Source organism: Sceloporus occidentalis, unplaced genomic scaffold (assembly GCF_023333645.1).
Source record: "Sceloporus occidentalis isolate IW3139 unplaced genomic scaffold, rSceOcc1.0.p SCAF_2, whole genome shotgun sequence".
Taxonomy (NCBI): Eukaryota; Metazoa; Chordata; class Lepidosauria; order Squamata; family Phrynosomatidae; genus Sceloporus; species Sceloporus occidentalis.
In genome coordinates, this window is record NW_028316982.1 from 165,164,633 (window position 1) to 165,189,223 (window position 24,591).

General features: G+C 39.8%; 1 protein-coding gene across 2 annotated transcripts in view; it reads right to left on the reverse strand.

The window, feature by feature from the left end:
• LOC149319242 (E3 ubiquitin-protein ligase SH3RF3-like) overlaps positions 1-24,591 on the reverse strand; it is a 298,180-nt gene that overhangs the window by 22,978 nt on the left and 250,611 nt on the right. For both annotated transcript variants that reach the window (XR_016280167.1, XM_089511353.1), the window contains exons 6-8: positions 17,548-17,718; positions 11,807-12,054; positions 9,633-9,967 (exon numbers count right to left, since the gene is read on the reverse strand). Coding sequence is in view for 1 of the 2 variants with exons in the window: in XM_089511353.1 (XP_089367479.1) it covers positions 9,633-9,967; positions 11,807-12,054; positions 17,548-17,718 (754 nt within the window). In the remaining variant the exon portion in view is untranslated. The remainder of the gene's footprint in view (positions 1-9,632; positions 9,968-11,806; positions 12,055-17,547; positions 17,719-24,591) is intronic.

The following is a 24,591-nucleotide window of genomic DNA, read 5'->3' on the forward strand; positions in this document are numbered from 1 at the left end:
TCAGTTTGAGTCTGTTAGTACCGAGGATGTGGACAGGATCCTCGGCAGCGTTAGGAAGACGACCTGCTCCCTCGATCCCTGTCCTTCATGGCTGGCAGTCCAAGGGGGAACGGCGTCAACAGAAATGTTGCGTCGTATTGTCAATTCATCATTCAGGGAGGGCCGTTTTCCATCTAATTTAAAGACGGCCATTGTAAAACCTTTATTAAAGAAGCCCTCCCTTGACCCCCTAATTCGAAATAATTATCGGCCTGTGTCACTGCTGCCATTCTTAGGGAAGGTGATCGAGAGGGCGGTTGCCTCCCAGCTGCAGAGGGTCTTGGAGGATACGGATTATCTGGACCCATTTCAAACTGGCTTCCGGGCGGGCTATGGGGTTGAGACTGCCATGGTCGCCTTAGTCGATGATCTCCATCTGGGCATGGACAGGGGTAGCGTGTCCCTGTTAGTGCTCTTGGACATCTCTGCGGCCTTCGATACCATCGACCATGGTATCCTTCTGGAGCGCCTGGGGGAGTTGGGTATCGGGGGCACTGCTCTGCAGTGGTTCCGTTCCTACCTCTCGGGTAGATTCCAGATGGTGGAGCTGGGGGACTGTCACTCCGATAAGAGGGCCCTCACATCTGGGGTCCCTCAGGGAGCGATTCTGTCCCCTATGCTATTTAACATTTACATGAAGCCGCTGGGAGAGATCATCCGGAGACACGGGGCACGGTGTTATCAGTACGCTGATGACACCCAAATAGTCTTCTCTGTGTCCCAGACTGATGCAGTGACTAGGGATGGCATCTCTCCGCTCAACGCCTGCTTGGAGTCAGTAATGGGCTGGATGAGGGAAAACAGACTCAGCTTGAATCCAGAGAAAACGGAAGTACTTGTGATAGGCTCCCCTGGTCCAGGGATGGAAATTTTTCCACCTGTCCTGAACGGGGTCACGCTCCCTGTAAAGGACACTGTTTGTAGTCTGGGGGTGCTTCTGGACTCGTCGCTCCACCTAACCTCTCAGGTAGATGCGACAGTCAGAGGTGCCTGTTATCAGCTTCGGCTGATACGCCAGCTGCGACCCTACCTGGGCCGGGGGGACCTTGAAACAGTGGTACATGCACTGGTAACCTCTCGACTCGATTTCTGTAATGCGCTCTACATGGGGCAACCCTTGTACCAAACTCGGAAGCTTCAATTGGTTCAGAACATGGCGGCTAGACTGGTTACAGGTACCTCCAGAGCCAGTCATATAACACCGGTACTGGAGGACCTACACTGGCTGCCAATTTGCTTCCGGGCGCAATACAAGGTGTTGGTTATAACCTATAAAGCCCTAAATGGCTTGGGCCCAGGGTACTTGGAGGACCGCCTCTCCCCATACAATCCGCCTCGCACTCTCCGGTCGGGTGGGAAACAGCTTTTGAGAGTTCCTGACACGAGATATGTGATGTCTGCACATAGGGCTTTTTCTGCTTCGGCCCCGCAGGCTTGGAACTCTCTCCCTGTTGAGCTCCGCTCAGCCCCCTCCCTGGAGTCTTTTAGGAAAAACCTAAAGACTCATTTTTTCCGCCTTGCTTTCCCCCATGTCCCTTAATTCCACTCTTCTCCTTTATGCTGTTGTAATTGTAATGTAATGGATGTCTTTGGGGTTATTGCTGTTATTAGTTTTAATGGTTTTAAAAGGTGATTGAATGGTGGATATTTTTATTGTTGTATTTTATTGCTTAATGTGGGGGGATTTCTTTTATTGGATCTGCTGTTGTCATATTTTAACTGATTGTAAACCGCTGTGATCATTGGAATAGCGGTATACAAATAAAGATTCATTTATTCATTCATTCATTCATTCAATATGTGATATCGATAAATATCACTTTATTATAAATATCACATTTATAAATATCACATTACTATAGAATTTGATGAAAGATATTATAATTGTTTATTTTGCTTAGTTTTGAGTATGAAATTAAAAAAATTCTAACCTCAAAAACAAATGTAAGTTACTTCCTGGCTCTGGACAGTATCATCATTTGAAAAGCCTGTAAAGAAAGATATTAGAACATGATGGTCATTTGTTGGGGGTGCCTTGTGAGTTTCTGCATGGCAGCGAGTTGGACTGGATGGCCCTTGGGGCCTCTTCCAACTCATTCTATGATTCTATGTAAAATGAAAACAAAACCAATGTTATCTTCACTAGAAGAGGCATCTGAGAGGAAGGTACCTACAAGTATTCAGAATCTATGGCTGGATTTTGAAATGGGCCCATATATTCAGCAGTTTTGTTGTAATGTGCCATTGTGGTCAGATTCTCTTCTCTTCAAGCTCCCAGTTTCTGCCGTGGAGCAGAGCCAACTAGTCTGACAGGCAACACATACATATCACACATACAGAGTACTCTTTACTCTAATTCAGATAATGAGCCTTTGACCTAACACCAGCGGTCTAACATTCAATTCTGTACTAAAGGGGGACGGGGGGGGGGGATCCACCTTTTCTTTTAAATAGTCTCTCTCTCTTTTTAACTGAAATGTAAATGCATGTTGAAAATTCAGGGAAATCAACATTTCTATGTTTGGGAACATGAAAAGAAATGAACTGGTGAACAATGATTGAGTAGATGGTAAAATAAAACTAACTTCACTGGGGGAAAGACTCCATAGTTACACATCAATGCATTTTGATGTGTGAGCTAGCAAGCAGCCGTCGACCACCTCTTCCAGATCATGTGTGCACAATCCAACATAAATTTAGTTCATAAGTCCAATGAAGCCAATGGGCTCATGAATATCTGTCAGACTGTGGCCCACATCATTCTGTGTACCTGTCACACATTCAGGTAACATGCAAATGTGCCTGCATAGCAATTTTAAATTAACACAGAACTTTAGCCCCCAGATGCTTTCCCTTCTTGTTTCTTAAGCTTTACTTTTTGAATTGCTTAAGAGTGTGGTATAGCACCATCTTGAATTACGATGGACAAAATTCCAGCATGGTGATTTGAGAGGAAATCTCTTGAATATAATTTTCTTTCTGAGGAAAACTAAGATTGCTGAAAAGTTAAATTTAACTCAACTGGCTATACTGGGTGTTTCAAAAAGAATGGTGCACACGTAAAATTATTATTTGGTGGTATATGGATTAGTTGTGTTTAAAGTAATTTAAGAACATCAAAATTTCTCAATCATAACTTTAAAAGTCATTTTTAAAACACTGTCATGATGCATCTGTAAAAAAGCTAACAAAAGGAGAAGGGAAGGATGGGAGAGATCTGCTTTCTTATAGAATTTGAACCACACTATGTTTTGACAGCTGGGCTTCATACATTTGGCTGGGCTAATTGCCAGCCTGAGAAATATTCATCAGTTGATTGTCAGCATTTTATCTTTATGTTCTAATATTGGAAAATAAAGTGATAGAAAAAATGCTAAACATGAGATTTTGCTTCCACATATTATCACAGGACCAAAAAAGAAATCAGATACAACACCTTATAGCCCAGCCGACAGCTCAATACAGAATTCAAGTAGTAAACACCTGTACTGAAGCTATAAAAGTCAACCTATTTGGACAGTAGATTGGGAAAGAAGATATTGGGTTACTTTGAAAGACAAGGCTTTTACTTTACTGCTCTTTCCCCAATGGCAGCTTCCCAAAGTGGCTGACACAACTGAGTTGCTTCTCTCTCTCTAAGGAACAATGTCTTCAGACCATTTCATGTGTTAACCGATTCAGTCTATTCTATTATTGACAGGTTGGCCTGGAGCTTTATATAAAAAATAGCTAAAAAAATATGTAGGAATAAATTATAGTTTGGATAACATAGATATAGGACACATACTTTGTAATAATAATAGTATGTTTTATATATTGTCACAGCTTTAGGCTTGGATAAGCAGTGTTCTCCTTGTCACATTTATCCCAAAGTCCCACTGAGTTTAATGGGATTTAAGGCCTAGCACAGACTTTGCACCAGCTTGGAGTTGAAATTAGGGTTCTGTAGGGCTGGGCGTCCGCACACCCCAAGCCCTACTATCGGTATGCGGACGCCATGATTGCATGCACCAGTCCATACGGGACACGTAACGATGACGTCTGTGCAGCGCAGCACCCAAACACTGTCGCACGGATGTCATTGTTGTATGTGAGCACGCCAATGGTGGAGCGGGTTCTTTTTAGGCCTCACAAAGGCCACAGTGTTTGTCTGTTGTGGCCCCCACCTCTGGCTGCCCCTTTCTCCCAATCTGTACAGCCCCTAATTCACCAGAAAGTTAAACTAGAATTGCATCCTTAAGTTCTGAACAATGTTCTTTTTAATTCTACCAAACCTCATGCATTTTTAAACTGTTCCCAGATGTTTTGGATCACTGGTTATGCTGACAGGGGCTGATGGAAACAGAGATCAAAAACATCTTGAGAGAATCAGAGGGGGAAGGCTGATATGTAGTGTAATGTTATGCCAATATAGCTATATGGGTGCTATGCCACCCATATATTGGATTGCACCATTTTACAACTAATATCATTCCAGTGTGTACTCCAATTGTGCAGTGGTTGGTAGGCCTCACTCAAAGTACACTATGGGATGCATTTATGGAATGACTTGAAGAATGCAACTGGTTATCTCAACTGTTATGGTGGCAGAAGTCTACTTGCACAACTATAATCAGGAGAAAAAATGTTCTAAAAAAGTACAACCACCAGTGTAAGAGCACTTATGTTGGTGTAACATCATCAACAGGAGTCTAGCCTGCTAGGACTTTGTCCACATTTCCCTCTTCTACTTATTCTTGAAGATGTGCTTTCAGGAATCCTCTGTCACCTTTTCAGAAACTTATCCAGGAAAAGAACATCATACAAATGTTCTGTGTTTTCTATTCCATGGGAACCAAAAATCCACTATGTGGGTGGGAAAGAGAGGAAATCTTTCATACATACCAGAATTCTAAGAAATCACAAAATTATTTCAAAGCCAAGATCCCTTTTGGAGCTGGGAAATCTGTGGGCCATGTGCACTGGATACAGCCCCATATCTACACTGAAAGGAAATTGAATTTTAGCAGTACATAAGTTATACTAGAGCTTTTATCATTACAATGGAAAACTTGGCAGTGCTACACCTCTATAGTTAAAACAAATTAGAAATGAGGAGAACCAGTATATACAGCTGTATCTTATTTTGTTATTTTACCTTATTTTGGACTTAACATTTGTAGTACGACTTCTTAAATATACTAGTACCAACAAATCACATATTTTAATCACTGTTCTGAGCTGAAACAAAATTTCAACTTGAAATAATTTAAGGTTAAACATACTAAGCCCTCAATTATGTCTTAACTAACATAAGAATTTATTGGCATCCCCAGTATTAAGTTCATCTTGGTAGAATGCTTGAAAACAAACTGTATATGCTCAAAGTATGTTCAAGTTTCACAATTAATACATTTCCCTGATTAGTTCACATATGAACTTAGGGGCAGTACAGACAGGTAGCCAAACGCCGCCCCTGCATGCCCCAGGTCGGTGCCGCAGCAGTCGCATGCTGCGGCACCGACCCGCTCCTTAAAAGAATCTGCTCTGAACAGCTTCTTTGAAGGGGCAGCACAAGCGTGCTCATGTGCCATGATAATGCCTCTTCCGGACAGCGCCGTTTGGGCACTGCACCGTACATGGATGGGCGCGTGCCAAGATGGTGCCTGGATGCCAGAAGAAGGGCTTTGGGTGTGTGCATGCTCAGCCCTATTTGAACCCTAGTTCAGGCCCAGGCTGGCATAAAGTGCCATCTGTATTTGCCCTTACTCATCATATTATATCAAACTGTTGGCCCGTTTCAAAACATTTCAAGAACAGAAGCCTGCCTTCTTCCTAGCAGCTATATGGCATTAAAATCACCTTTTCTGTTTGAACATGATATAGTAGAAATACAGATGTTAACACTTAGTCAACACTGTCTTCAGGATGAGTTTTTTTAAAATAATGTACAGTCTATGATTATACAACAATCCTGTCAGTATTTTGATTAAGTTAATCTGAGTGAGCACTTTGGATGATTGTTTTAAATAAAAGAAATACTTCTATGATGAAATAAGAGGACAATAATTCAAGTCTTTTTCTTGAATAAAGATGTTCAAGGCAAATCTCTCTGCTCATTACATATTTTTATAGATAGTTATAATGGACGCCAACAAGGACTACTGAAGAATAGCCTTACATATTACAACATTACTTTTTAGACATCTGGACTTGCAGTGCACATTCAGTAAAGAAAAGTCCTGATATTTGCCAACTTTTCATTTCATATTGGAACAGAAAAGCTAAGAATAAATATACATCAATCAGTACCTTCCATGGTTTTAAGACTCTCAAAGTTGTGGTTCTTTTCTGTATGAATTTCTTATATAGTACTCCTGCTTTTTATGATTATGTTGTCCTTCAGTTAAATCTTTCTACTTATTACATATTTTTATAGATAAAATATGTGCCAGTGGGATGATGCAGTGGGGGCGTAGATGCATGAATCAGTCTAGATCACTCTGTCCTCATGTCCAACACACCTGGGGTTACTCCAGAGTTTCCTGGAAACTCAGGAGTAAACAGTATTTTCTGTTAAACTGGATTAATGGGTTAAAGAAGTAGATTCAATGTGTGCTCCATGAGGGCTCTTTGCACTAGATATGAGGGTAATCTGGGGATTTTGGCCAGTGTACACAAACCTTAGGAGAGCAATGGGAAAGTGGGCTTTGGAATGGGTTCAGTAATAATATGAAGGAAATAAAAATGTATATTTGCTGAGCTCATTCCAGATTGAAAACTGTCTCTCCACATCACATTAATTATGTCAATACCTGGAAACAATTAATACGGTAAGAATCCCCGGATGTTTAGTAATGAATGTAGATTAAGAAATCTGCTCACAACTTGTCCTATAGGCTTATTCTGAATTACAAAATAGTTAACTTGACTGTTTAAAAAAGCCGCAGATAGAAGGAGAAACCAGGGGATCCATGCAGGTGTCCAGCTGTGGGGAACATGTTGTCCTCCAGATGATGCTGGTCTATGACGACCATCTGGTTCAACCAGCATAACCAAGCAGAGGTGATATTTGGTGCTGTAAAATACAGCAACACCCAGAGAGAGATATGTTTCATATCCCTGGTATAAAAGTTTGCAGTTCCTAATTGTGAAGCTGATGTCTGTCCAGGAGGTCTCTTTCATTCAGCAGATCATCAGCTCTATCCTGAATATTAAATTAACAAATTAAAAGAAAAAAGGCCGATCAGGCATCAATAAGCTGAGGGTAATCAGTAGGTGCCACACTTACTTTCCAGGGGTCTGACCACATTGCTGATGTATGGAGATTGTTAGCCATGTGTAAAGCAAAATGCCACAATTGCTGATGGCCTAACAGGCTGAGCATGTTTAAAGGAGATTGACACCAGCTTTCATTAACAATACGTTTAACTACATTGACACTGAAAAACTGCTCCCAAGGCTGAATCTTAGAATTCTGCCCCTTCAATGTGTCAAACACATATTGCATGGAATAATATTTAATCCTGTCCTCTCTCTGTTTTACTGAAGCATGGCAATGCAATTTTCTAAAAGAAATGGAGATGTTTACAGCACTGTTAAAATAGCCTTGGCCATTTACAAGTCAGTGTTTTATTGCGCCTCTGACTTCATGCCCCCCTAAGGCCCAAACATCATATAACATCTTCTGTGTAACTAGGCAGACAGGTTTCAACAAACTTGGCCATATGGTGGCTGGACCTGTGATGCTTTTCTGATGCGTTTCTGTTTTGAATCAAATTTGTACAATTTAGACAAAGAGTAGGTTAACTGGCCAGATGAGAAAAACAACAGATGGGGACCTGGACTGATTTCCTCATGTGCAGGTGGGCACTCAACCAGTGAGCAAGTCCAAAACTAAATCAATAAAAGAAGTGTGTAAATTGCTCTAGGGTATAGATGCTCAGCATTACAAACTCTTTTTACTAATGCATGTGTGATTTGGTAAGCTAAAAGGGTCTCTGCTTTCCCTTCTCAACCATTAAAAATGTAGGGATGTGAATGCTTCTACAGAGGCACCTCATTCTCCACACACAGCTGGCAAGGGGTAATGCATGGCCAGGAAGCAAATGAGACTTGTGATGATCCTGAAAATTAATAGGAAAAATAATGCCTGCAAGTCTGCACAGCTCAGCATAGCTGCACATGGAACTACACTTTTCTGGGCCACTTATCATCCTATCACAGAGCCACTGAAACCCCACACCACAACCATTCATGTCTAGGGGGGAATGGAGGAGAGAGTCACCAAAGTGCCTGACTATGTCCCTGTAGCCAGATGCCAGGTGATTACATCATCTGGTGAGGTCCTCAAGGATTCTTGGCATCTTAGTGGCTGAACTAACAGCTGCTTCTGTGGCTATTGAAAAGCCAAATGCTTTTTCAGCTTTTGCATAGCCACATACTCTAATTCCCTGCCTTCCTTCTCTTTCAGACACAAATGGTTGTGTGGAGGGTGGGAGGGGGCTTCAGATACTCTATGGTAGGGTGTGGCTTTTGTTGCTATGGAGAAGAAAGGGAATACAAACTCTTGTAGCTAGCAAAAATAAATATATGCTGCTGCAAGGAGTGTGTATACCAGTAACGGAATGTCTGCCAATATGTGTTTTCAAAAAATTAGATGTGCCAATTTGATAAGTGCCATTTTGATGTGTATGACCAGGATAAGAGAATGAATGTATTGATTTATTTACTGAATGTATATTCTGCTCTTAAATTGCATTCCTGTGGTCTTCTATGAGTTCTGTATCTACTTTGTTTCATAAAAGCTGCAGCATCAGCTGTTCCCTGGCCATTCGTTTGATCCTTTATCAGCACAAACTCTATCAAGGCTGGCCCACAAGACAGAAGCAAAGATCACCCTACAATTTTGTTCAAGGTAGCCTTCCTGGAATGCCTGACTCTGAGGACTCCCCATCTAGAAATTCCCCATGGGAGAAAGAAAAAAAGCTGCTTTATGGCCACTGCATGACTCTGGATAAATGCCAGACATTTGCAGATGGCTTGTGATGCCAGCAGAATGCACCAGCTAGATTCCAGCACAAGGGCAAGTCAAAGCCAGTCAAGTTATTTTGGCACCTCATTGTGACTAACGGTAGGGCCAGCCTTTAATTTTGCTCGTTGTGACTGTAAGGCCTAAATGAGACACAGCCACGTTAAACAAAACAGCTTTTGTAGACATGGAAAATGTTCCAACTTCCTAGTGATTTCAAGTTAAATGTGTACAAAACATTTAAAGCCATATTCCCCTTGAAATGTTCTGCTGATAAAAAAAGTGCCAAGAACACTGGAATAAAATGCAAAGAACAAGTGTGACATACTTAATAGTGCTTGCTCCTTATTAGTCAGTTGATAAGGCTGCCACCAGTCTTTGTTGCTCAACTGCTGCCACTACATATTTTTGTAAGAATTCTATAAAAATACAATTTAATTGCTTTTCTAGGGTAGAAATGCCACCTGGCATTGTGTTGTTCAATAAACCACTGAATCCAATCTACTACTAGGCTCCATTCATGATCAACGGTTTTTAAAAATACCCCATACCCTTCATTTCCTATACCAGAGGATTCAATTACCTTTTCATTTTTCCTCTCTTCTGCTTTGCAGGCTGAATTGGTTGGGCTGCAAGTGACCAAGCTATTGATGGGTCCATTCCCTACTTCTCCATTCAGGTTGACTGCAGTGACATTGGGAGGAGTAATCGCTGCTGCTGCTGAGGTGAGCGGAATGATGGGCCTGGCACATTGTGCTCCAGGGATGACATGCACAGGGGAATGGTGGATATGCTGAGGAGATACTACAGAGTGTGGCCTGACTACAGTTGTTGGGAGGCGGGATGGAGAATTCTGGGTTCTCAGTGGTGAGACTGTAGCTGTAGGCCGGTCTTGTGCTGGAACAGAAGGATGTACCACTGAAAACAAAACACACATACAGAAAGACTAACTGAGAAGTGGAAGAGTAAGAAAAACCACCAATCATTAACACTGTCAAAATAGCAAAAAGTATACCAGCATGGCATAGCAGTTTGAATGCTGGACTATGGGGAACATGGTTTGAATCTCTGCTTGGTCATATAAATACATTGGGTTACCTTGGACAAGTTACACACTCTCAGCCTCAGAAAACCCTATAATAGGTTGGCTTTAGTATTACCATAAGTTGAAAAAAAAAACCCTGAAGCACAACAACAACAACAAAAATAACAGCAACAACATATCAGTTTAAAGGTGTTAAACTTGCCCATCTCAGTTTGAAACTCTTAAGCCCAGATGAAAGGTAGACCATTCAGAGTTGGGAACGTTATGGATGGCATCTTGCTCAGTATTTACAATAGCATAAACTGGACAGAGAATTTCAAAATTTTTGGAATATAGTTTTTTGTCTGTTGCCCTATTGCAATGACCAAAAATGCCCCCCAAACCTACTTTTGATACCTCCACCCCAACAAAATCACCCAGATCTCCAAAAGGTGATTTTATCTGGGTGCTGAACAATGGTGCATCCAGCCCTCTATCAACAATCCACACTATTGGACCTCTGACAGATGTTATGTCTTTTTTGTTTATAATGCTTGGAACAAATTAGATCACAGGATCAGAAAGCACAGTTGAAATGATCCCGATTAGCCATAGATATATGTAATTCACTTTTACTATGCACTGCAGCCAATGGTGAGCCAGTGTGGTGTAGTGGTTTGAGCATAGGACTAGTACTCTGGAGATCAGGATTTCATTCCCCACTTGGCCATGGAAACCCACTGGATGACCTTGAGTGAGTCACACACTCTCAGCCCCAGAAAACCCCATCATGGGTTTGCCTTAGGGTCACCATAAGTCAGAAACAACTTGAAGGCACACAACAACAATAGCCAATGGTATAAAAACAAAACAATTTTTTCTTTAGAAAATACCTTCTTTGAATTAAGAATACCATCTAGAAAAAAGTGTTTGTTTTATACACCATCCTTTTCACAACGTAAGACACAATGCAGCTTACAATGATTTATATCAAATTTCTACTAAAATCTTATTTTACAAAAATGAAAAAGCATTTAAAACAAACAATTCTGTTAAGAAGGCACATGGTTAAAAGCAGTTTAAAAACACAGCACACCATTTTCAGAACACCCTATTGCCACATGACTTAAGAATCAAAGGCCTGTCTAATTAAAAAGGTCTTTCCCTGCTGGAGGAAAGAAAGCAGAGAGGGAGCTGACCAAACTTCCTGTGGAAGAGAGTTTCATAGATAGGGGGCAGCCACTGAGGTACATAACAGAATGCATGCATTCTATTTACATTATAAAAGGGAACTGTACTACAGATTTATTGCTTCTGTTTGCTCTGCACAGTAAACACCCTTCATCCTTCAAAGCCTAATACAGTGCTTTAAAATGTTAAGCCATGCACTGTTTGTTAAGTGGACTTAGAAGCGTTACCCTTCTTAGCATGCAGGATGTTTTATGCTCGCAAAAGAAATATGTGTAAATATTGGTAAGTGTGGTAATTGATTTCAGCTGTGCCAACAGGACAACCTGATAAACAGAACGTACTTTCCAGAAATCAATAAACACTACCCTAAATATTACAAGCAAATAAAAATCTGTCCTTATTCCATGCTGAGTTTCAAATAGAGCAAAAGGTTTTTCTGAGGAAGCCTGCCGAGACAAAAGGCTTCCAGGGATTTGTGTATCAAAGGTATAATATCAGATTTGGAGAACAGCAATACTGGACACATGAAGGATTCTACATACCCATTTGCGCAGTACTGCGGGACTGGACCCCTGTTTGCTGAGGGGAGTACCGTGCACAGCTATTCATCTGTGGAGAGGCTGCTGACCCCTGGGGTTGCGTGGGAGGGGCAGTGATGGGAACAGCAGGCCTGACAACAGTTGCACAGTTTGTAAGAGCTGGGCTTCCTGGGTGCACAGTTCCCGAGGTGCCTTTTGCTGTTGGAGAGCCTCCTGCTAAATTCCTGGACTGACCAGCTCCTGCAGGAATCCTGGAGAATGACAAGGACAGGTGGAGAGGAGTTGATTTTTTAAACATTAATTTTTATTAGTTTACTTGCGATACTAATGCAAAATATCAATAGAAAGAGATAAACACAAACCAGAACATATATCTCTATATGAAGTTAAATATTAATATGTATTACAATGGTACAGGCATACAAGAAGTTACATAGCACACTCTTCTTCTCATCAGTCTCCCCTCACCTTGCTAAGTTTCTCCCCAAGCTTGGTGGTTTCTCCCCAAATTCCTTTTTTTGGACCAGAATTCCTGAGACTTTTCCAAGCTCTGTTTTCTCCTTGTAGTGCTGTAATACCACAGCTGTTTCATAAATTTGCAAGAGTGGAGAGATAAATATTTGGCTTTCTACTCTGTCACATTTACTGCTCCACTCAGCTGAAGTTGTATGGGCACACTAATTATCTTTGCCAAGCTACTAGCCAGAGCAACTTTGGGCAGGTACACTTCTTTGCTTGGAAGCAGATGACACCAAAGACTGCAAAAATGAACACAATTGTTGGCATCATGCCACAATTGTTTACTTGGCTGCAATGTATGAAAGACATACTTGGATAGGTAGCTCATTCCCAGAGCATGGAAACATTTCCTTTCTGGACAGCAAGGTTACCTTTTTTGTATGGCTTTCCACCTTCATCTGGTAGCTTGAAGTCAGAATTGTAGAATTGCTCATGCAGTGAACAATAACCTTGACCATAGAAAGTGCAAAAGGTCTTCTATTGTTAACACCACTAGATCCATGTACTACATTCTCCTTGGCTGAGGGAGAGGGGCTACTATGATCCCTGGTGTTAACTCTTCTCAAACTTTGTGGAATCCTCTTGGTAGTAGGACTGTCATTTAAAAGGCCAAGGGTGAACAACATACCAATGCTTTCTGGACCCTGGGCTGGCATCTCTGCATCTTGTTTGATTTGTGAGGTGAACAGATCCATTATGACTTACAATTGCCTCCTCATAAGGGTGTCTAATGGTCTAGCCCACAAGCTAGAGACTGTATTGAAGGCCATGTAGCCTTAGAATGCTTTGGCTTTCTAAAATGAACTCTTGTAGATTTTACATCAAATCAGAAAAGAGAAGCTATGTAGAATTACACAGTGGCTGGCACTGATAGAGATATGCAAAAATGTAATCCATATTACAACTGCATATGCCTGTTGTTGTTGTTGTTGTTGTTGTTGCAGAGGTTGGTATTCTCTTTCACCATTTGCAACAACCTCCCAGGACTCATGGATTTTCTGCAGTAATTCCTCTGAATGGCCAGTATACGGCTGGTGGAGATAAACAAGCTTCATTTCATTTATATACCGCTTCATATATATGGTGGAGGGGATCGGAGAAGCATCTGCCTAAACTAATTACATCATTAACTAAGAAAAAGGTAACATCAGTCCATGTCTGGCTACAGGGAACAGCCAGGAGCTACTTTGAGTTCAGTCATTACATTTATCTGTGAATTGCACTTGGTACCCCACAAATATTTTAGTAGGAATGAAAAGCACTGTACTTCCAGGTCATCTGTGTACCTGTAAGGGAAATGCTCAGATGCCATGATTAGGTAAAAAAAAATGGTTAATGAGTATTCTCCTGATGACACTAATAAGTCAATAGGCAGCCTAAGAAACACTGTGTATAAATAGATCCCAGAGATACCTCTGAATTATCTGAGGAGCTTCTGGGTGCAAGACAACAGACTATGCCCTTCCATGAGATCTGCCGAGGCCTGAAAATTGTTATGCTGGAGAATCCAACAATCCTTTCTCGCTGGCTCTTGCCAGTGGCATCTTTCCTCTGCAAACCTCTTGTAAACAGACCAATGTAAATGCCATTTATCAACTGTCTTTTGAATAGTACAGTAACACCCCAAATCCACAAGACAGTGATATCTTTATTCATATACATTTTGCATGCTTTTGAAACTTTACTGGCTTCTTCGTATCAAATCCTATTGTAAGACCTTTTGCTTGATGAAGAATGGATGTTATTGTCCTTTGCTATATGGCCAATATGGATATCCCTTGTTATGTCTCTTGAATATTAGCCTAAATCTAATTTCTAGTTCCAACTAGAGTAGATGTACTGAATACATAAAACCTACAGAGGTATTGACTTCCAATTTCCCATTGATTCAAGGAATCTGTTCTAGGTGAGACAAGCAATTGGATTTAGACGATTATTTAACACTAAAGCAATCAGTAAATACCTGAGGATAACCTGAATGCAAGGTTGAAATAGAACTCTAAAATGTTTTGCCATGAAATTATATTTTGGAAGATAAGTTACACATGCTTCCTAACAATGATTTTTTTTAAACTGTCCTAAAATCAACTATCTAAGGAGAAAGCATCTTCAGGTAGCTGAAATATGTGAGTATCCTTGGGCAATTTGGGAATGAAAATGGAAGCAGGTTGCTTTTCCACTAAAAGTACACTACAAATGCAATTTGTATATTCTTACCTTTCAGATCAGGTGGTGGATGGCCTCCTTGTCTGCAGGAAAAGATTAACATTGGAAAAGACTACATGATGGGATGACTCTCATCAGGTCTCTAAATCTACCTCACCAGTTCTCAAGATCTTCTTCGAAGGCTCCATTTTGCATGTCCTAACTAAGTAAAGCAGGAAATAACCTTCCTGGGGTTGGCACCCTAGTTATCAAATCATCTCCCTGGTACCTTATTTACTATCTTCTTGGTATCTACTAATGGATTTTTTTAAAACCACAAGCCTTCCCAAACCAGTTTAAAAGAATTATGGTCAGAGCTACTAATTACTTTTACTTTTCTAGCAAATAAAGATGTTTCAGGGTACAGTTTACTGCTTTTGTTTTATTTTATTACTGAATGTTTTATTCACTATTTTAATCACTATTTCATTTCATTTTATTTGACAATAATGGCTGTTATTCTAGATGAGCTACTCAGCATGTAACTACCTTAGCTGCAGAGCGAAGTAGCATCTCCTAGCCTGATTCCTCAATCCTGAGTTACTGGGCAATAACCTCTATGAATAATGGGGGTCTGTTATTCTGTTGACTGGAATACAGCAGATTGATGTTTCTATCTCGCTCCATTCCTCCAGTGATCTCTGGTGCAATGGTCAGAAGCATGATCCCTGTCACAATTTCTCCTAACACTGGAGATCACTGGAGGGAGGGGTGGGAACATCAGTCTTCTCCATCCCAATTGACACCAAAACAGATCTTCATTGCTTGCAGCAGCTGCTGCTCAATAATTCAGGGCTGGGGGACTTTATGATCCCTACTGAGAATCAGCATGGTGTAGTGGTTTGGGTGTTGGACTACAACTCTGGAGACTAGGGTTCGAATCCTTGCTCAGCCACGAAACCCCTTGGGTGAGTTACACACACTCAACCCTAGGGAAAGCAAATCTTGCCAAGAAAACCCCAAGATAGGGTTGTCTTAGGGTTGTCATCAGTCAGTAATGACTTGAAGGCACACAGCAGCAACAACAACAACAACAATGTATACCTTACTATACTGAATAAGTAGTGATCACGAACCAGCAATGAATGCGTAACTTTAGGTTACATATTCATAAGAGTGACTGTGAATTCCAGCCATTATTAGTCTGAAAGCTAGCTAAAGATGAGAGGCTCACATACACATTGCAAATAAATCTATAAATATATTCTGAAATGCGTATGTGTGTGTATGCTATGGGAACAAAGCCACAGGCATGTAATGTATAAAAAATACAGATGTGAAATATCAGCAGCATCTAACATCAAAATCTTCGTCTATAGGTACTCTGTACTGGGCTGAAAGCTTGATCTTCAGAGAGTCCTTATGTGTCCATAATTCTGCCCCTAAGCAGTTATAAATTCTGCAGTGTCAAACGGGTGAGTACAAAAACTCTATTATTGCAAATAGATATATTTTAATTGTTATAGCAGTGAGCTAATATGCATGCTTGTTCAATAAATATATCACTTTACAACCTGGAAATGTAAAATAGTGATTTCAATAAATTCTTTTAATTGGTGATTTAAATTGCCTTGAATTTAAGTCTATCTATTCTGTTAAAAAAAACCCAACTCGCTAAAGAAAAGATAAAAGGAAAAAAAAAACAGGGGATTTTCCTTTAGAGGATTTATGAGCCCAAGTACATGGATATCAGAAGCTGCCATATACTGGCCTGGTTTAGATATCAAGTGGCTTCTAGTTATTGTTTGTAGGCAGCACGTAAAGCACAGTTCCAAATCTGAATGTCTCTGGAAAATCACTTAACAAATTAGGATATTTCCTTTAAAGCAAGACATGAAATATGGTGAAGTGGGAGGACGGAGCATTTGAGGACACTGTTTATTCCTGCTCCAAAACACCATGATCTGTTTCACCAGGAATGTGATGTTTCAGATGGATTGCTGTATCAGAGCAGTGATCCACATAGCTCAGTGATCAGTGTCAGCAACTTGTCAGGGAGCTAATTCCCACTCTGGCTATCTTGAGATGACTCTGAGATTGTGGCCTGAATCCTACTGCTTAATCCCAACTAGAGTAGATCCTTTTAATCAAGAGAAAATGGCTGTGTGCACTCTTGACTTATTGGGTAGTAGCAGCTGCAAGCAATGAGGGTCTGTTCTTGTACAAGACCTAACTGATTTGTTGCTACAGTTTGCAAAAACTCTCTTTTGTGGGGTGGTCTATGTATTTTTTTAGATCACTTCCTTCTTCTGTTATGGCACCAGGGCTCTCTGCTCTACATCTATCTGTCTGTCTGTCTGTAAGTAAAATAGATTAAATCTTCCTCACCCCTTCTCCATAAGTGAAAATGAATAATATCTTCATTTCACCTTTAAATCTTCACATTTAGCTAAGACTTCTGTCTTAATTTCCAAGAAAATATCAATATATGTGTGTGTTCATATGAGTTTATGTATTTGCATTTCAGTGACAAGCTACTGATGAATCAATACATAACACTTAATGACATCACTTGGTGGTTGACTCTAGGTTTCAGATTTTGACCTGGAGATCTCAGGGAGGAACCTAAACTGACAACTCTATTAGTGGGCCCTTCCAGGAGCACAAGAGGAGGATCCAGGATCCATATGAGGCCTGTCCTTTCCCCACCTCTAATGCAGGTTAATCACGGTGATTCAATGGCTCTAACAATAAGACTAATAGTAGAATTTAGGCCCTGTTATAGGGAAAAAAATATGTGCTCTGGTGTTGAGCTATATAGCCAATTGACCAAATATTACAAATACATTTTGAGGGCAAATATTACAAATACGTTAAATATACATCATGAAATGGAAAGTGACTTCTGTATTGAAGACAAAGAAATAGAAATATCTAAATTGTGACTGACAGCAGACACTTCAGAATTTTCCCCCAGTAGATACCATTTTATATCATTTTAAAGCAGGCATAACCATTTTCATGCCCTCTATTCAGGTGTTCTCTGATCTCTCAATGCTGAACTTCCCAGTATCTCTCACCTGGAAACAGGAGTAACGTAATTGCCTGGAAAGACACCAGACATGCCATTTCTCATAGATGTTCCTTTGAACCAGCCATCCTGACACTTCTCAATAACACGATACATTTCACCCTTACGCAGTTCCAACTCATCAGTCTTCTGGGGCTTGTATGCATACAATGCCAAGTAGCTGGAAGGAAAAAAAAATCACATAGAGTGAACAGATGTAGCTGAAACACACATGAGGCCATTAAGTTGCACTTTGGTTTAACTAAAGGAGCTCTCTTGATCAGAAACAAATTCCAAGGTCCTGCACTGCCAGATGATGCTCTCTTATCATAGCTACTTCTGTTGATGGCACTCCTCCAAAAAAAACCCACCCTACTTCTTAACCCGGGCAGCATCCCAACTACAGGATTTCCAAAGTGCTGCAGGTTGGAGGGCGGAGAAATGACTACAGCACCACCCTCCTGATTGCCATGTACATTCAGGTAGGCAGCAGGAGAGACCCTATGGGGTCCTACTGCAATCACTACATTCAGTGTGCCTTGCAACCAAGACAGCACTGCAGTCATTACCCAGCACCCCTATCTTCAGCACCAGAAACCCTTTGGTTAGAGTGCTGATGTCTTGTGAACCCATAAATATTGAACAGAATGCCAGGCAATGTTTCTATACACAGGTAAGAGAAAAGATAGTCTAATAAAGAAGATAAACAATTATGGTGAATTGGCAGGTTTTAAGATCAATGTGAATAAAACAGCTATTATAACTAAAAATATGTCAGAAGCGGAAAAGCAAGAATTAAGTAACATCTCGGGATTTAAAGTGGTCAAAAAAGCTAAATATTTGGGTATATATCTCACAAAAAGGAATATAGAACTTTATTATAACAACTATGAAAAAGTATGGAATGAGATCAAGAGAGATATGTTGAAGTGGTCAAAAATGAATCTTTCTTTGTTGGGAAGAATGGAAATTATGAAGATGAATGTGTTGCCAAGACTTATTTTCTTATTCCAAAATCTACCCATCCTGTGTAAAGAAAAACATTTTGAAAAGTGGCAAAAATTCCTTACCAATTTTGTTTGGCAGGGAAAGAAAGCGAGGATTAGGTGGAAGTTGTTAACAGAAGATAAAAGAAAAGGAGGTTGTAATTTACCAAATCTGAAACTGTATTACTATGCAGCATGCCTCCAATGGTTAGAAGAATGGGTTTTTTTGAGAAATGATGAATTGTTAGAACTAGAGAGTACGAAAATGAGATTTGGGTATCACGCCTTCTTATGGTACGAAAAACTTAATGCGAATTCCGATTTTTCCCATCACTTTATAAGAAATTCATTATTTAGGATTTGGCTAAAAATTAAAAAAATGTTCTATAATCAATGGCCATTATGGATCTCAACCCAAGAGGCATTCTATAAAAGAACTAGACAAAAAGACCAATGCTGGTTAACATATAAAGATCTATTAAAAGATGAAAAAGGAAAATTAGTAATGAAACCCAACGATGAAATTGAAAAATTGACTAATAAGAATTGGCTGTTACAAAGACAACTAATGGAAAAATTTAGAATTGACAAAAAAGAACATGAATTAACAACTGAAAGGAATGAAATTGATAATATTATATTTGATGGGAAAAAAGGTCATATATCAAAATACTATAGAATATTAAAACAAAGAGATCTGGAATCTGAAACAGTAAAACAAAGTATGATAAAGTGGTCACAAGACATAGGAGAAGCAATTGACATGGACTTATGGGAAAAATCATGGCGAGATTCACATTCCTTCACCCTTTGTCAGAACTATAAAGAAAATTATATCAAAATCCAACACCGATGCTACTTATCCCCAAATAGATTAAATAAAATGTATAAAGTTGGGAGTGGTATGTGCTGGAAATGTGGAAAAAAAAAGAGGTACATTTTACCATCTATGGTGGGAATGTGAAGAGACCAAAAATTATTGGGAAAAAATACAGAAGCTTATGTCAAGAATCTTAGAAATTGTAGTACCATTAAATCCTTTATTGTTTCTTTTAAATATGACGGGTATACTAGAGAAAAAAGTGGAAAAAAATTTAGACGATTAATATTATATATGATTACAATAGCAAGAATTACTTTTGCCAGATACTGGAGATCATGAATGACCCCCGCTATAGAGGAATGATTAGAGAGTTTAACAGAGGCAATGGAAATGTACATACTTACAGCACGTATGAGTGACTTGAAAACGGAAGAAAGAGAGAAAGAATTGGAATGTTTAAAAAGATTTAAAGAACTGGACTAGGATTAAAAAGAAAATAAAGAGCCTATGATTTACAGAAAAAGAGCTTATAATTTGTGTTAAGAAGTTAGATTTAAAATGTAGAAAACTTATGATGTATGTTAAAGAGATGATATAAATACAAAACTTTGAGGAAGCCTTTTGTTAGTAGATAAATGAATTTGATACAATTGTGTTTTATGTTTTTGTATTTTGTATTAGAAAACATTGTTTTGTCTGTCTTGTTTTATTTTGGTATATGTGACTTGCATTTTGTATGTTTACTATAATAATAAAAATTATTTAAAAAAAAGAAAGAGAAAAGATAGTAAAGAGAGACAATTCACCTTCTTATTTGGCCAGAAAAAGGGCAGTCAGGGAAGCCAGGGTGGGTTTGAAGGCCGCAAAGGCAGCCTTGGAGGACCATTTGAGGCCTCAGGGTTGCACTTGGCCCACTTTTGCTTTTGTTTGTTATAACTATCTAGTACTGTTTCTTTGAACAGGAGAGACTGAACTAACCACAACTCAATATGGACAATTGCTTTTGATTTCAACAATAAATCATTGGATTAATCTATGGTTAGTCTCTATTACAGTAGACTGATTGCAACAATGGGACTTCTTAAACCAACATTTATATAGGTCCCATTGATATTATAAATATACAGTACTCTTTTGGGGGCTGGTGATTGGATTTGACCCATTAAAACTAACATTATGCAATAACCAAGAAAGACTGCAGGATTTTTTAAAGTATGCAATAAGCTACCAAGAAAATTTTAATGTTTCTGAAGTACCTAGAAATATTGTATAAAGATGATGCTTCAAAATTCTTGCTCTTAATGGATGTGTAAGTGCTTTTTAAAAAGTGCTAAAGAAGGATGGTTTGTATTATAAAAAAAACTGCAATTATTCTGCTAAATTCCATGTAAATTCTGTGTCAGATGAATAGAAATACATCAATCAAACAGGAACATTTTAGAATCGTAGAGTTGGAAGAGACCACTAGGGCCATCCAGTCCAACCCCCTGCCATGCAGGAATCCAAATCAAAGCATCCCTGACAGATGGCCATCCAGCCTCTGTTTAAAGACCTCCAAGGAAGGAGACTCTATCACCCTCCGAGGGAGTGCATTCCACTGTCGAACAGCCCTTACTGTCAGGAAGTTCCTCCTAATGTTCAGGTGGAATCTCTTTTCCTGTAGCTTGCATCCATTGTTCCGGGTCCTGTTCTCTGGAGCAGCAGAAAACAAGCTTGCTCCCTCCTCAATATGACATCCTTTCAAATATTTAAACAGGGCTATCATATCACCTCTTAACCTTCTTTTCCCCAGGTTAAACATCCCCAGCTCCCTAAGTCGTTCCTCATAGGGCATGGTTTCCAGACCCTTCACCATTTTTGTCGCCCTCCTTTGGACACGCTCCAGTTTCTCAATGTCCTTTCTGAATTGTGGCGCCCAGAACTGGACACAATATACTAGGTGGGGCCTGACCAAAGCAGAATACAGTGGCACTATTACTTCTCTTGATCTAGACACTATACTTCTATTGATGCAGCCTAAAATAGCATTGGCCTTTTTAGCTGCCGCATCACACTGTTCACTCATGTTCAACTTGTGGTCTACTTGGACTCCTAGATCCCTTTCACACGTAGTTTCATTCAGCCAGGTGTCACCCATCCTATATTTGTGCATTTTATTTTTCCGCCCTAAGTGCAATACCTTACATTTCTCCGTGTTGAATTTCATTTTGTTAGCTTTGGCCCAGCTTTCTAGTCTATTCAGGTCATTTTGAATCTTGATCCTGTCCTCTGGGGTATTAGCTATTCCCCCTAATTTGGTGTCATCTGCAAATTTGATAAATATGCTCCCAATTCTGTCATCCAGGTCATTGATAAAGATGTTGAATAGCACTGGGCCCAGGACAGAGCCCTGTGGGACCCCACTGGTCACTTCTCTCCAGGATGAAAAGGAGCCATTGTTGAGCACTCTTTGGGTTCGGCCGGTCAACCAATTACAGATCCATGTAACAGTTCCTTTGTCTAGACCACATTTTACAAGCTTGTTTGCAAGTATGTCATGGGAAACCTTGTCAAAGGCCTTAGTGAAATCAAGATATACTATATCCACAGCATTCCCTTCATCTACCAAGCTGGTAATTTTATCAAAGAAAGAGATTAGATTTGTCTGGCATGACTTGTTTCTCTGAAACCCATGTTGACTTTTTGTGATTATGGCATTGCCTTCTAGATGTTCACAGAATGTATTTTCTAGTATACAATAAATCTGGGGGGGGGGACTACTTGAAAATTATTTAATGGATATTTTCTTCGACAGTGCTGAGAATAAGCATAGCGAGGATAGAATCTGACTCTCTCTTCAGTTGTTTGGTGCTCCTAAAACTTAGGGTTGGAGTCAAGAGCTGCCAGCACTAAGGGAAATGGTTACTCAACTGCCATTCTGTGTTGCTGGGGAGTTAGCTTGAACTGGAGCAACAGTATTTGCAGCAATGAAATGGTAGAGAGGGAGATGTTTATGGCACAGGAAGATCATGTAAAGAACTTCATTAGGAAGGAAGAAGGGTTGAAAGGGCTGATGAAGTATTGCCAAGCCATCAGGGGCTATACTTTTATAGCACTATACCTATTACGTTGCGGCCAATGCCTAGGGTTTGTAGTTTGGTGAAGAATTAGAGAGCTCTGGCTAAGAATTCTGAATGTGTCTCCCTAAACTGCAAATCCCAGGATTCCATATGATGGAACCATGACAGTTAAAGTGGAATCACAGAGCCATAATTGTGAATTGGGAAAGGGCCCCAGATGTGCCTTGTACTCAAGCCAGTGTTGCACTTTCCATTGTGCTAACATTAACATTGTGTTGGAGTTGTCAGGAAGTGAAACAACATTACAGTTGGCCCTCCATATCCACAGATTTTTTAATGCATGGATTCAACCATCCACGGCTTGAAAATATTCCAAAAATGTATATATAAATTCTAAAAGGCAAACTGTGGTTTTGCCATTTTATATATGGGACACCATTTTACTATGCCACTGTATATAATGGGACTTGAGCATCCACTGATTTTGGTATCCATGAGGGGGCTTAGAACCAAACCACAGTGGATACCAAGGGCCCACAATATTTCCAGTTGTATTTAGAAGGAAGTGGCTTTTGAATTCTCAAGGTCACTTTTAACTGTTTTGGGCCAAGTTTGCAATACAGTATCTAATATTAAGATGAGGGTAACCATTTTTCAATTTTGTTTATTTTCTACTTTCAAACCCTTATATTTTAATCATTCAACCAAAATTCCTTATGGGATGATATTTACACTTAGTCCTGTCTCTCAGTTGATCAGTGTAATTAACATGTCAAGCAAAGAACTATTAATTTCTAACATTCTAACATGCTGTCATTTCTAAAATAATGTGCTTGCAAATTGTTTCTCAGAACTTTGTGCAGACATGTTTGCTTGGTGAAGAAAGAAGACAGCTATGCATGACACCTGCTGTTAAAAACAAACATTTCTGTTGTGCAAAAACGACCTATATAAATTAAATACTGTTTTTAGACTTCCTTTGAGATTAACAACATTAGCCAGCTATGAAGTCTCTGGACCTAACTGCTTTCATCACCCACTCATGCCAAGCTAGGATGATAAACTAGTACTGTAAAAAAGAACATCATTCCCACAATTTCAAAGCTGCAAGATGACATTTCACAGTATTATGGGCGGGAACTAGTTAACTGACACAGTTTTAATCTATGATATTCAGCACTAAAAGTTGCCTGCCAGAATTTCCAGCTTTAACTTGGGCCTGAGGGACTCAACTGTGACTGAATTTATAATGTTGAATTCACGGTGCTGTGGTTAATGTCATCTCTGTAGGTCTATTATAAGTCTGAGATACAATTGCTTTGAAGTGAAGCTTGGCTTCTAGGCACCAAGAGCACGAAGGTGCTTATTTCTTTTTCTACATACATAAAAAGTATTCTATAACTTGGTCAAGTGAAACATTGCAGGGAACTGACAGCTAAAAGGAGGGGAGCACCTGCCTTAACTTTTTAATGAAACACATAATCAAGTGTCTGCTCACTATCAAGTAAGCATATTGTAAACTGAAGTATCTATTACTAATACATATCTTATCTGGTGCTTCCTTCACTACAGGTTCAGTTTCACTTTCCACTGTACATAACTCCTGTCATTTTGGATGGCAGCTCTGATACAGAACATGTGAGCAACCAATGCTTCCTCTCACCCTGTTTCTGTAATTAAAATTTTATCCCAGATGTCACTTTAGAGGCACAGAAGGATTCTAGTGATGTTCATCAACTGCAATATTTCTTAGAGATCCCATAGGTCTCAATTTCAGTCCAATTTCAGTATTAAGAGAGCATATGTCATTGTATGCCCACTTAGTGAAAATAGTGGGGGAGCCTACCATTGCTTCAGAGGATGGCGCCACAGACAACCATCCCAAGGTCTCTATCTGACCTGTAAGCTCATGACAATGAAAACAGACATTGATCGGCTTGATGTATAAATCTGATGTCTAGATAGCAAGGTCAGAACACACATACTTGCTCCACACTGTGAAGTCTAGAGAAATGTCATATCGCTTTAAGCTTAAAGTAGGGTTGGGTGAGTATGGGGGGGGGGGGACAGTGATCCACTCTCCCAAGGTCACTTCTTGCTGGAAAAAAATGCATCTCTCAGGAGTAAAACAGGCTTCAGAGCTCAAAATATGGGAAATTGTTCCATGCATCCCATAGGAGGCATAG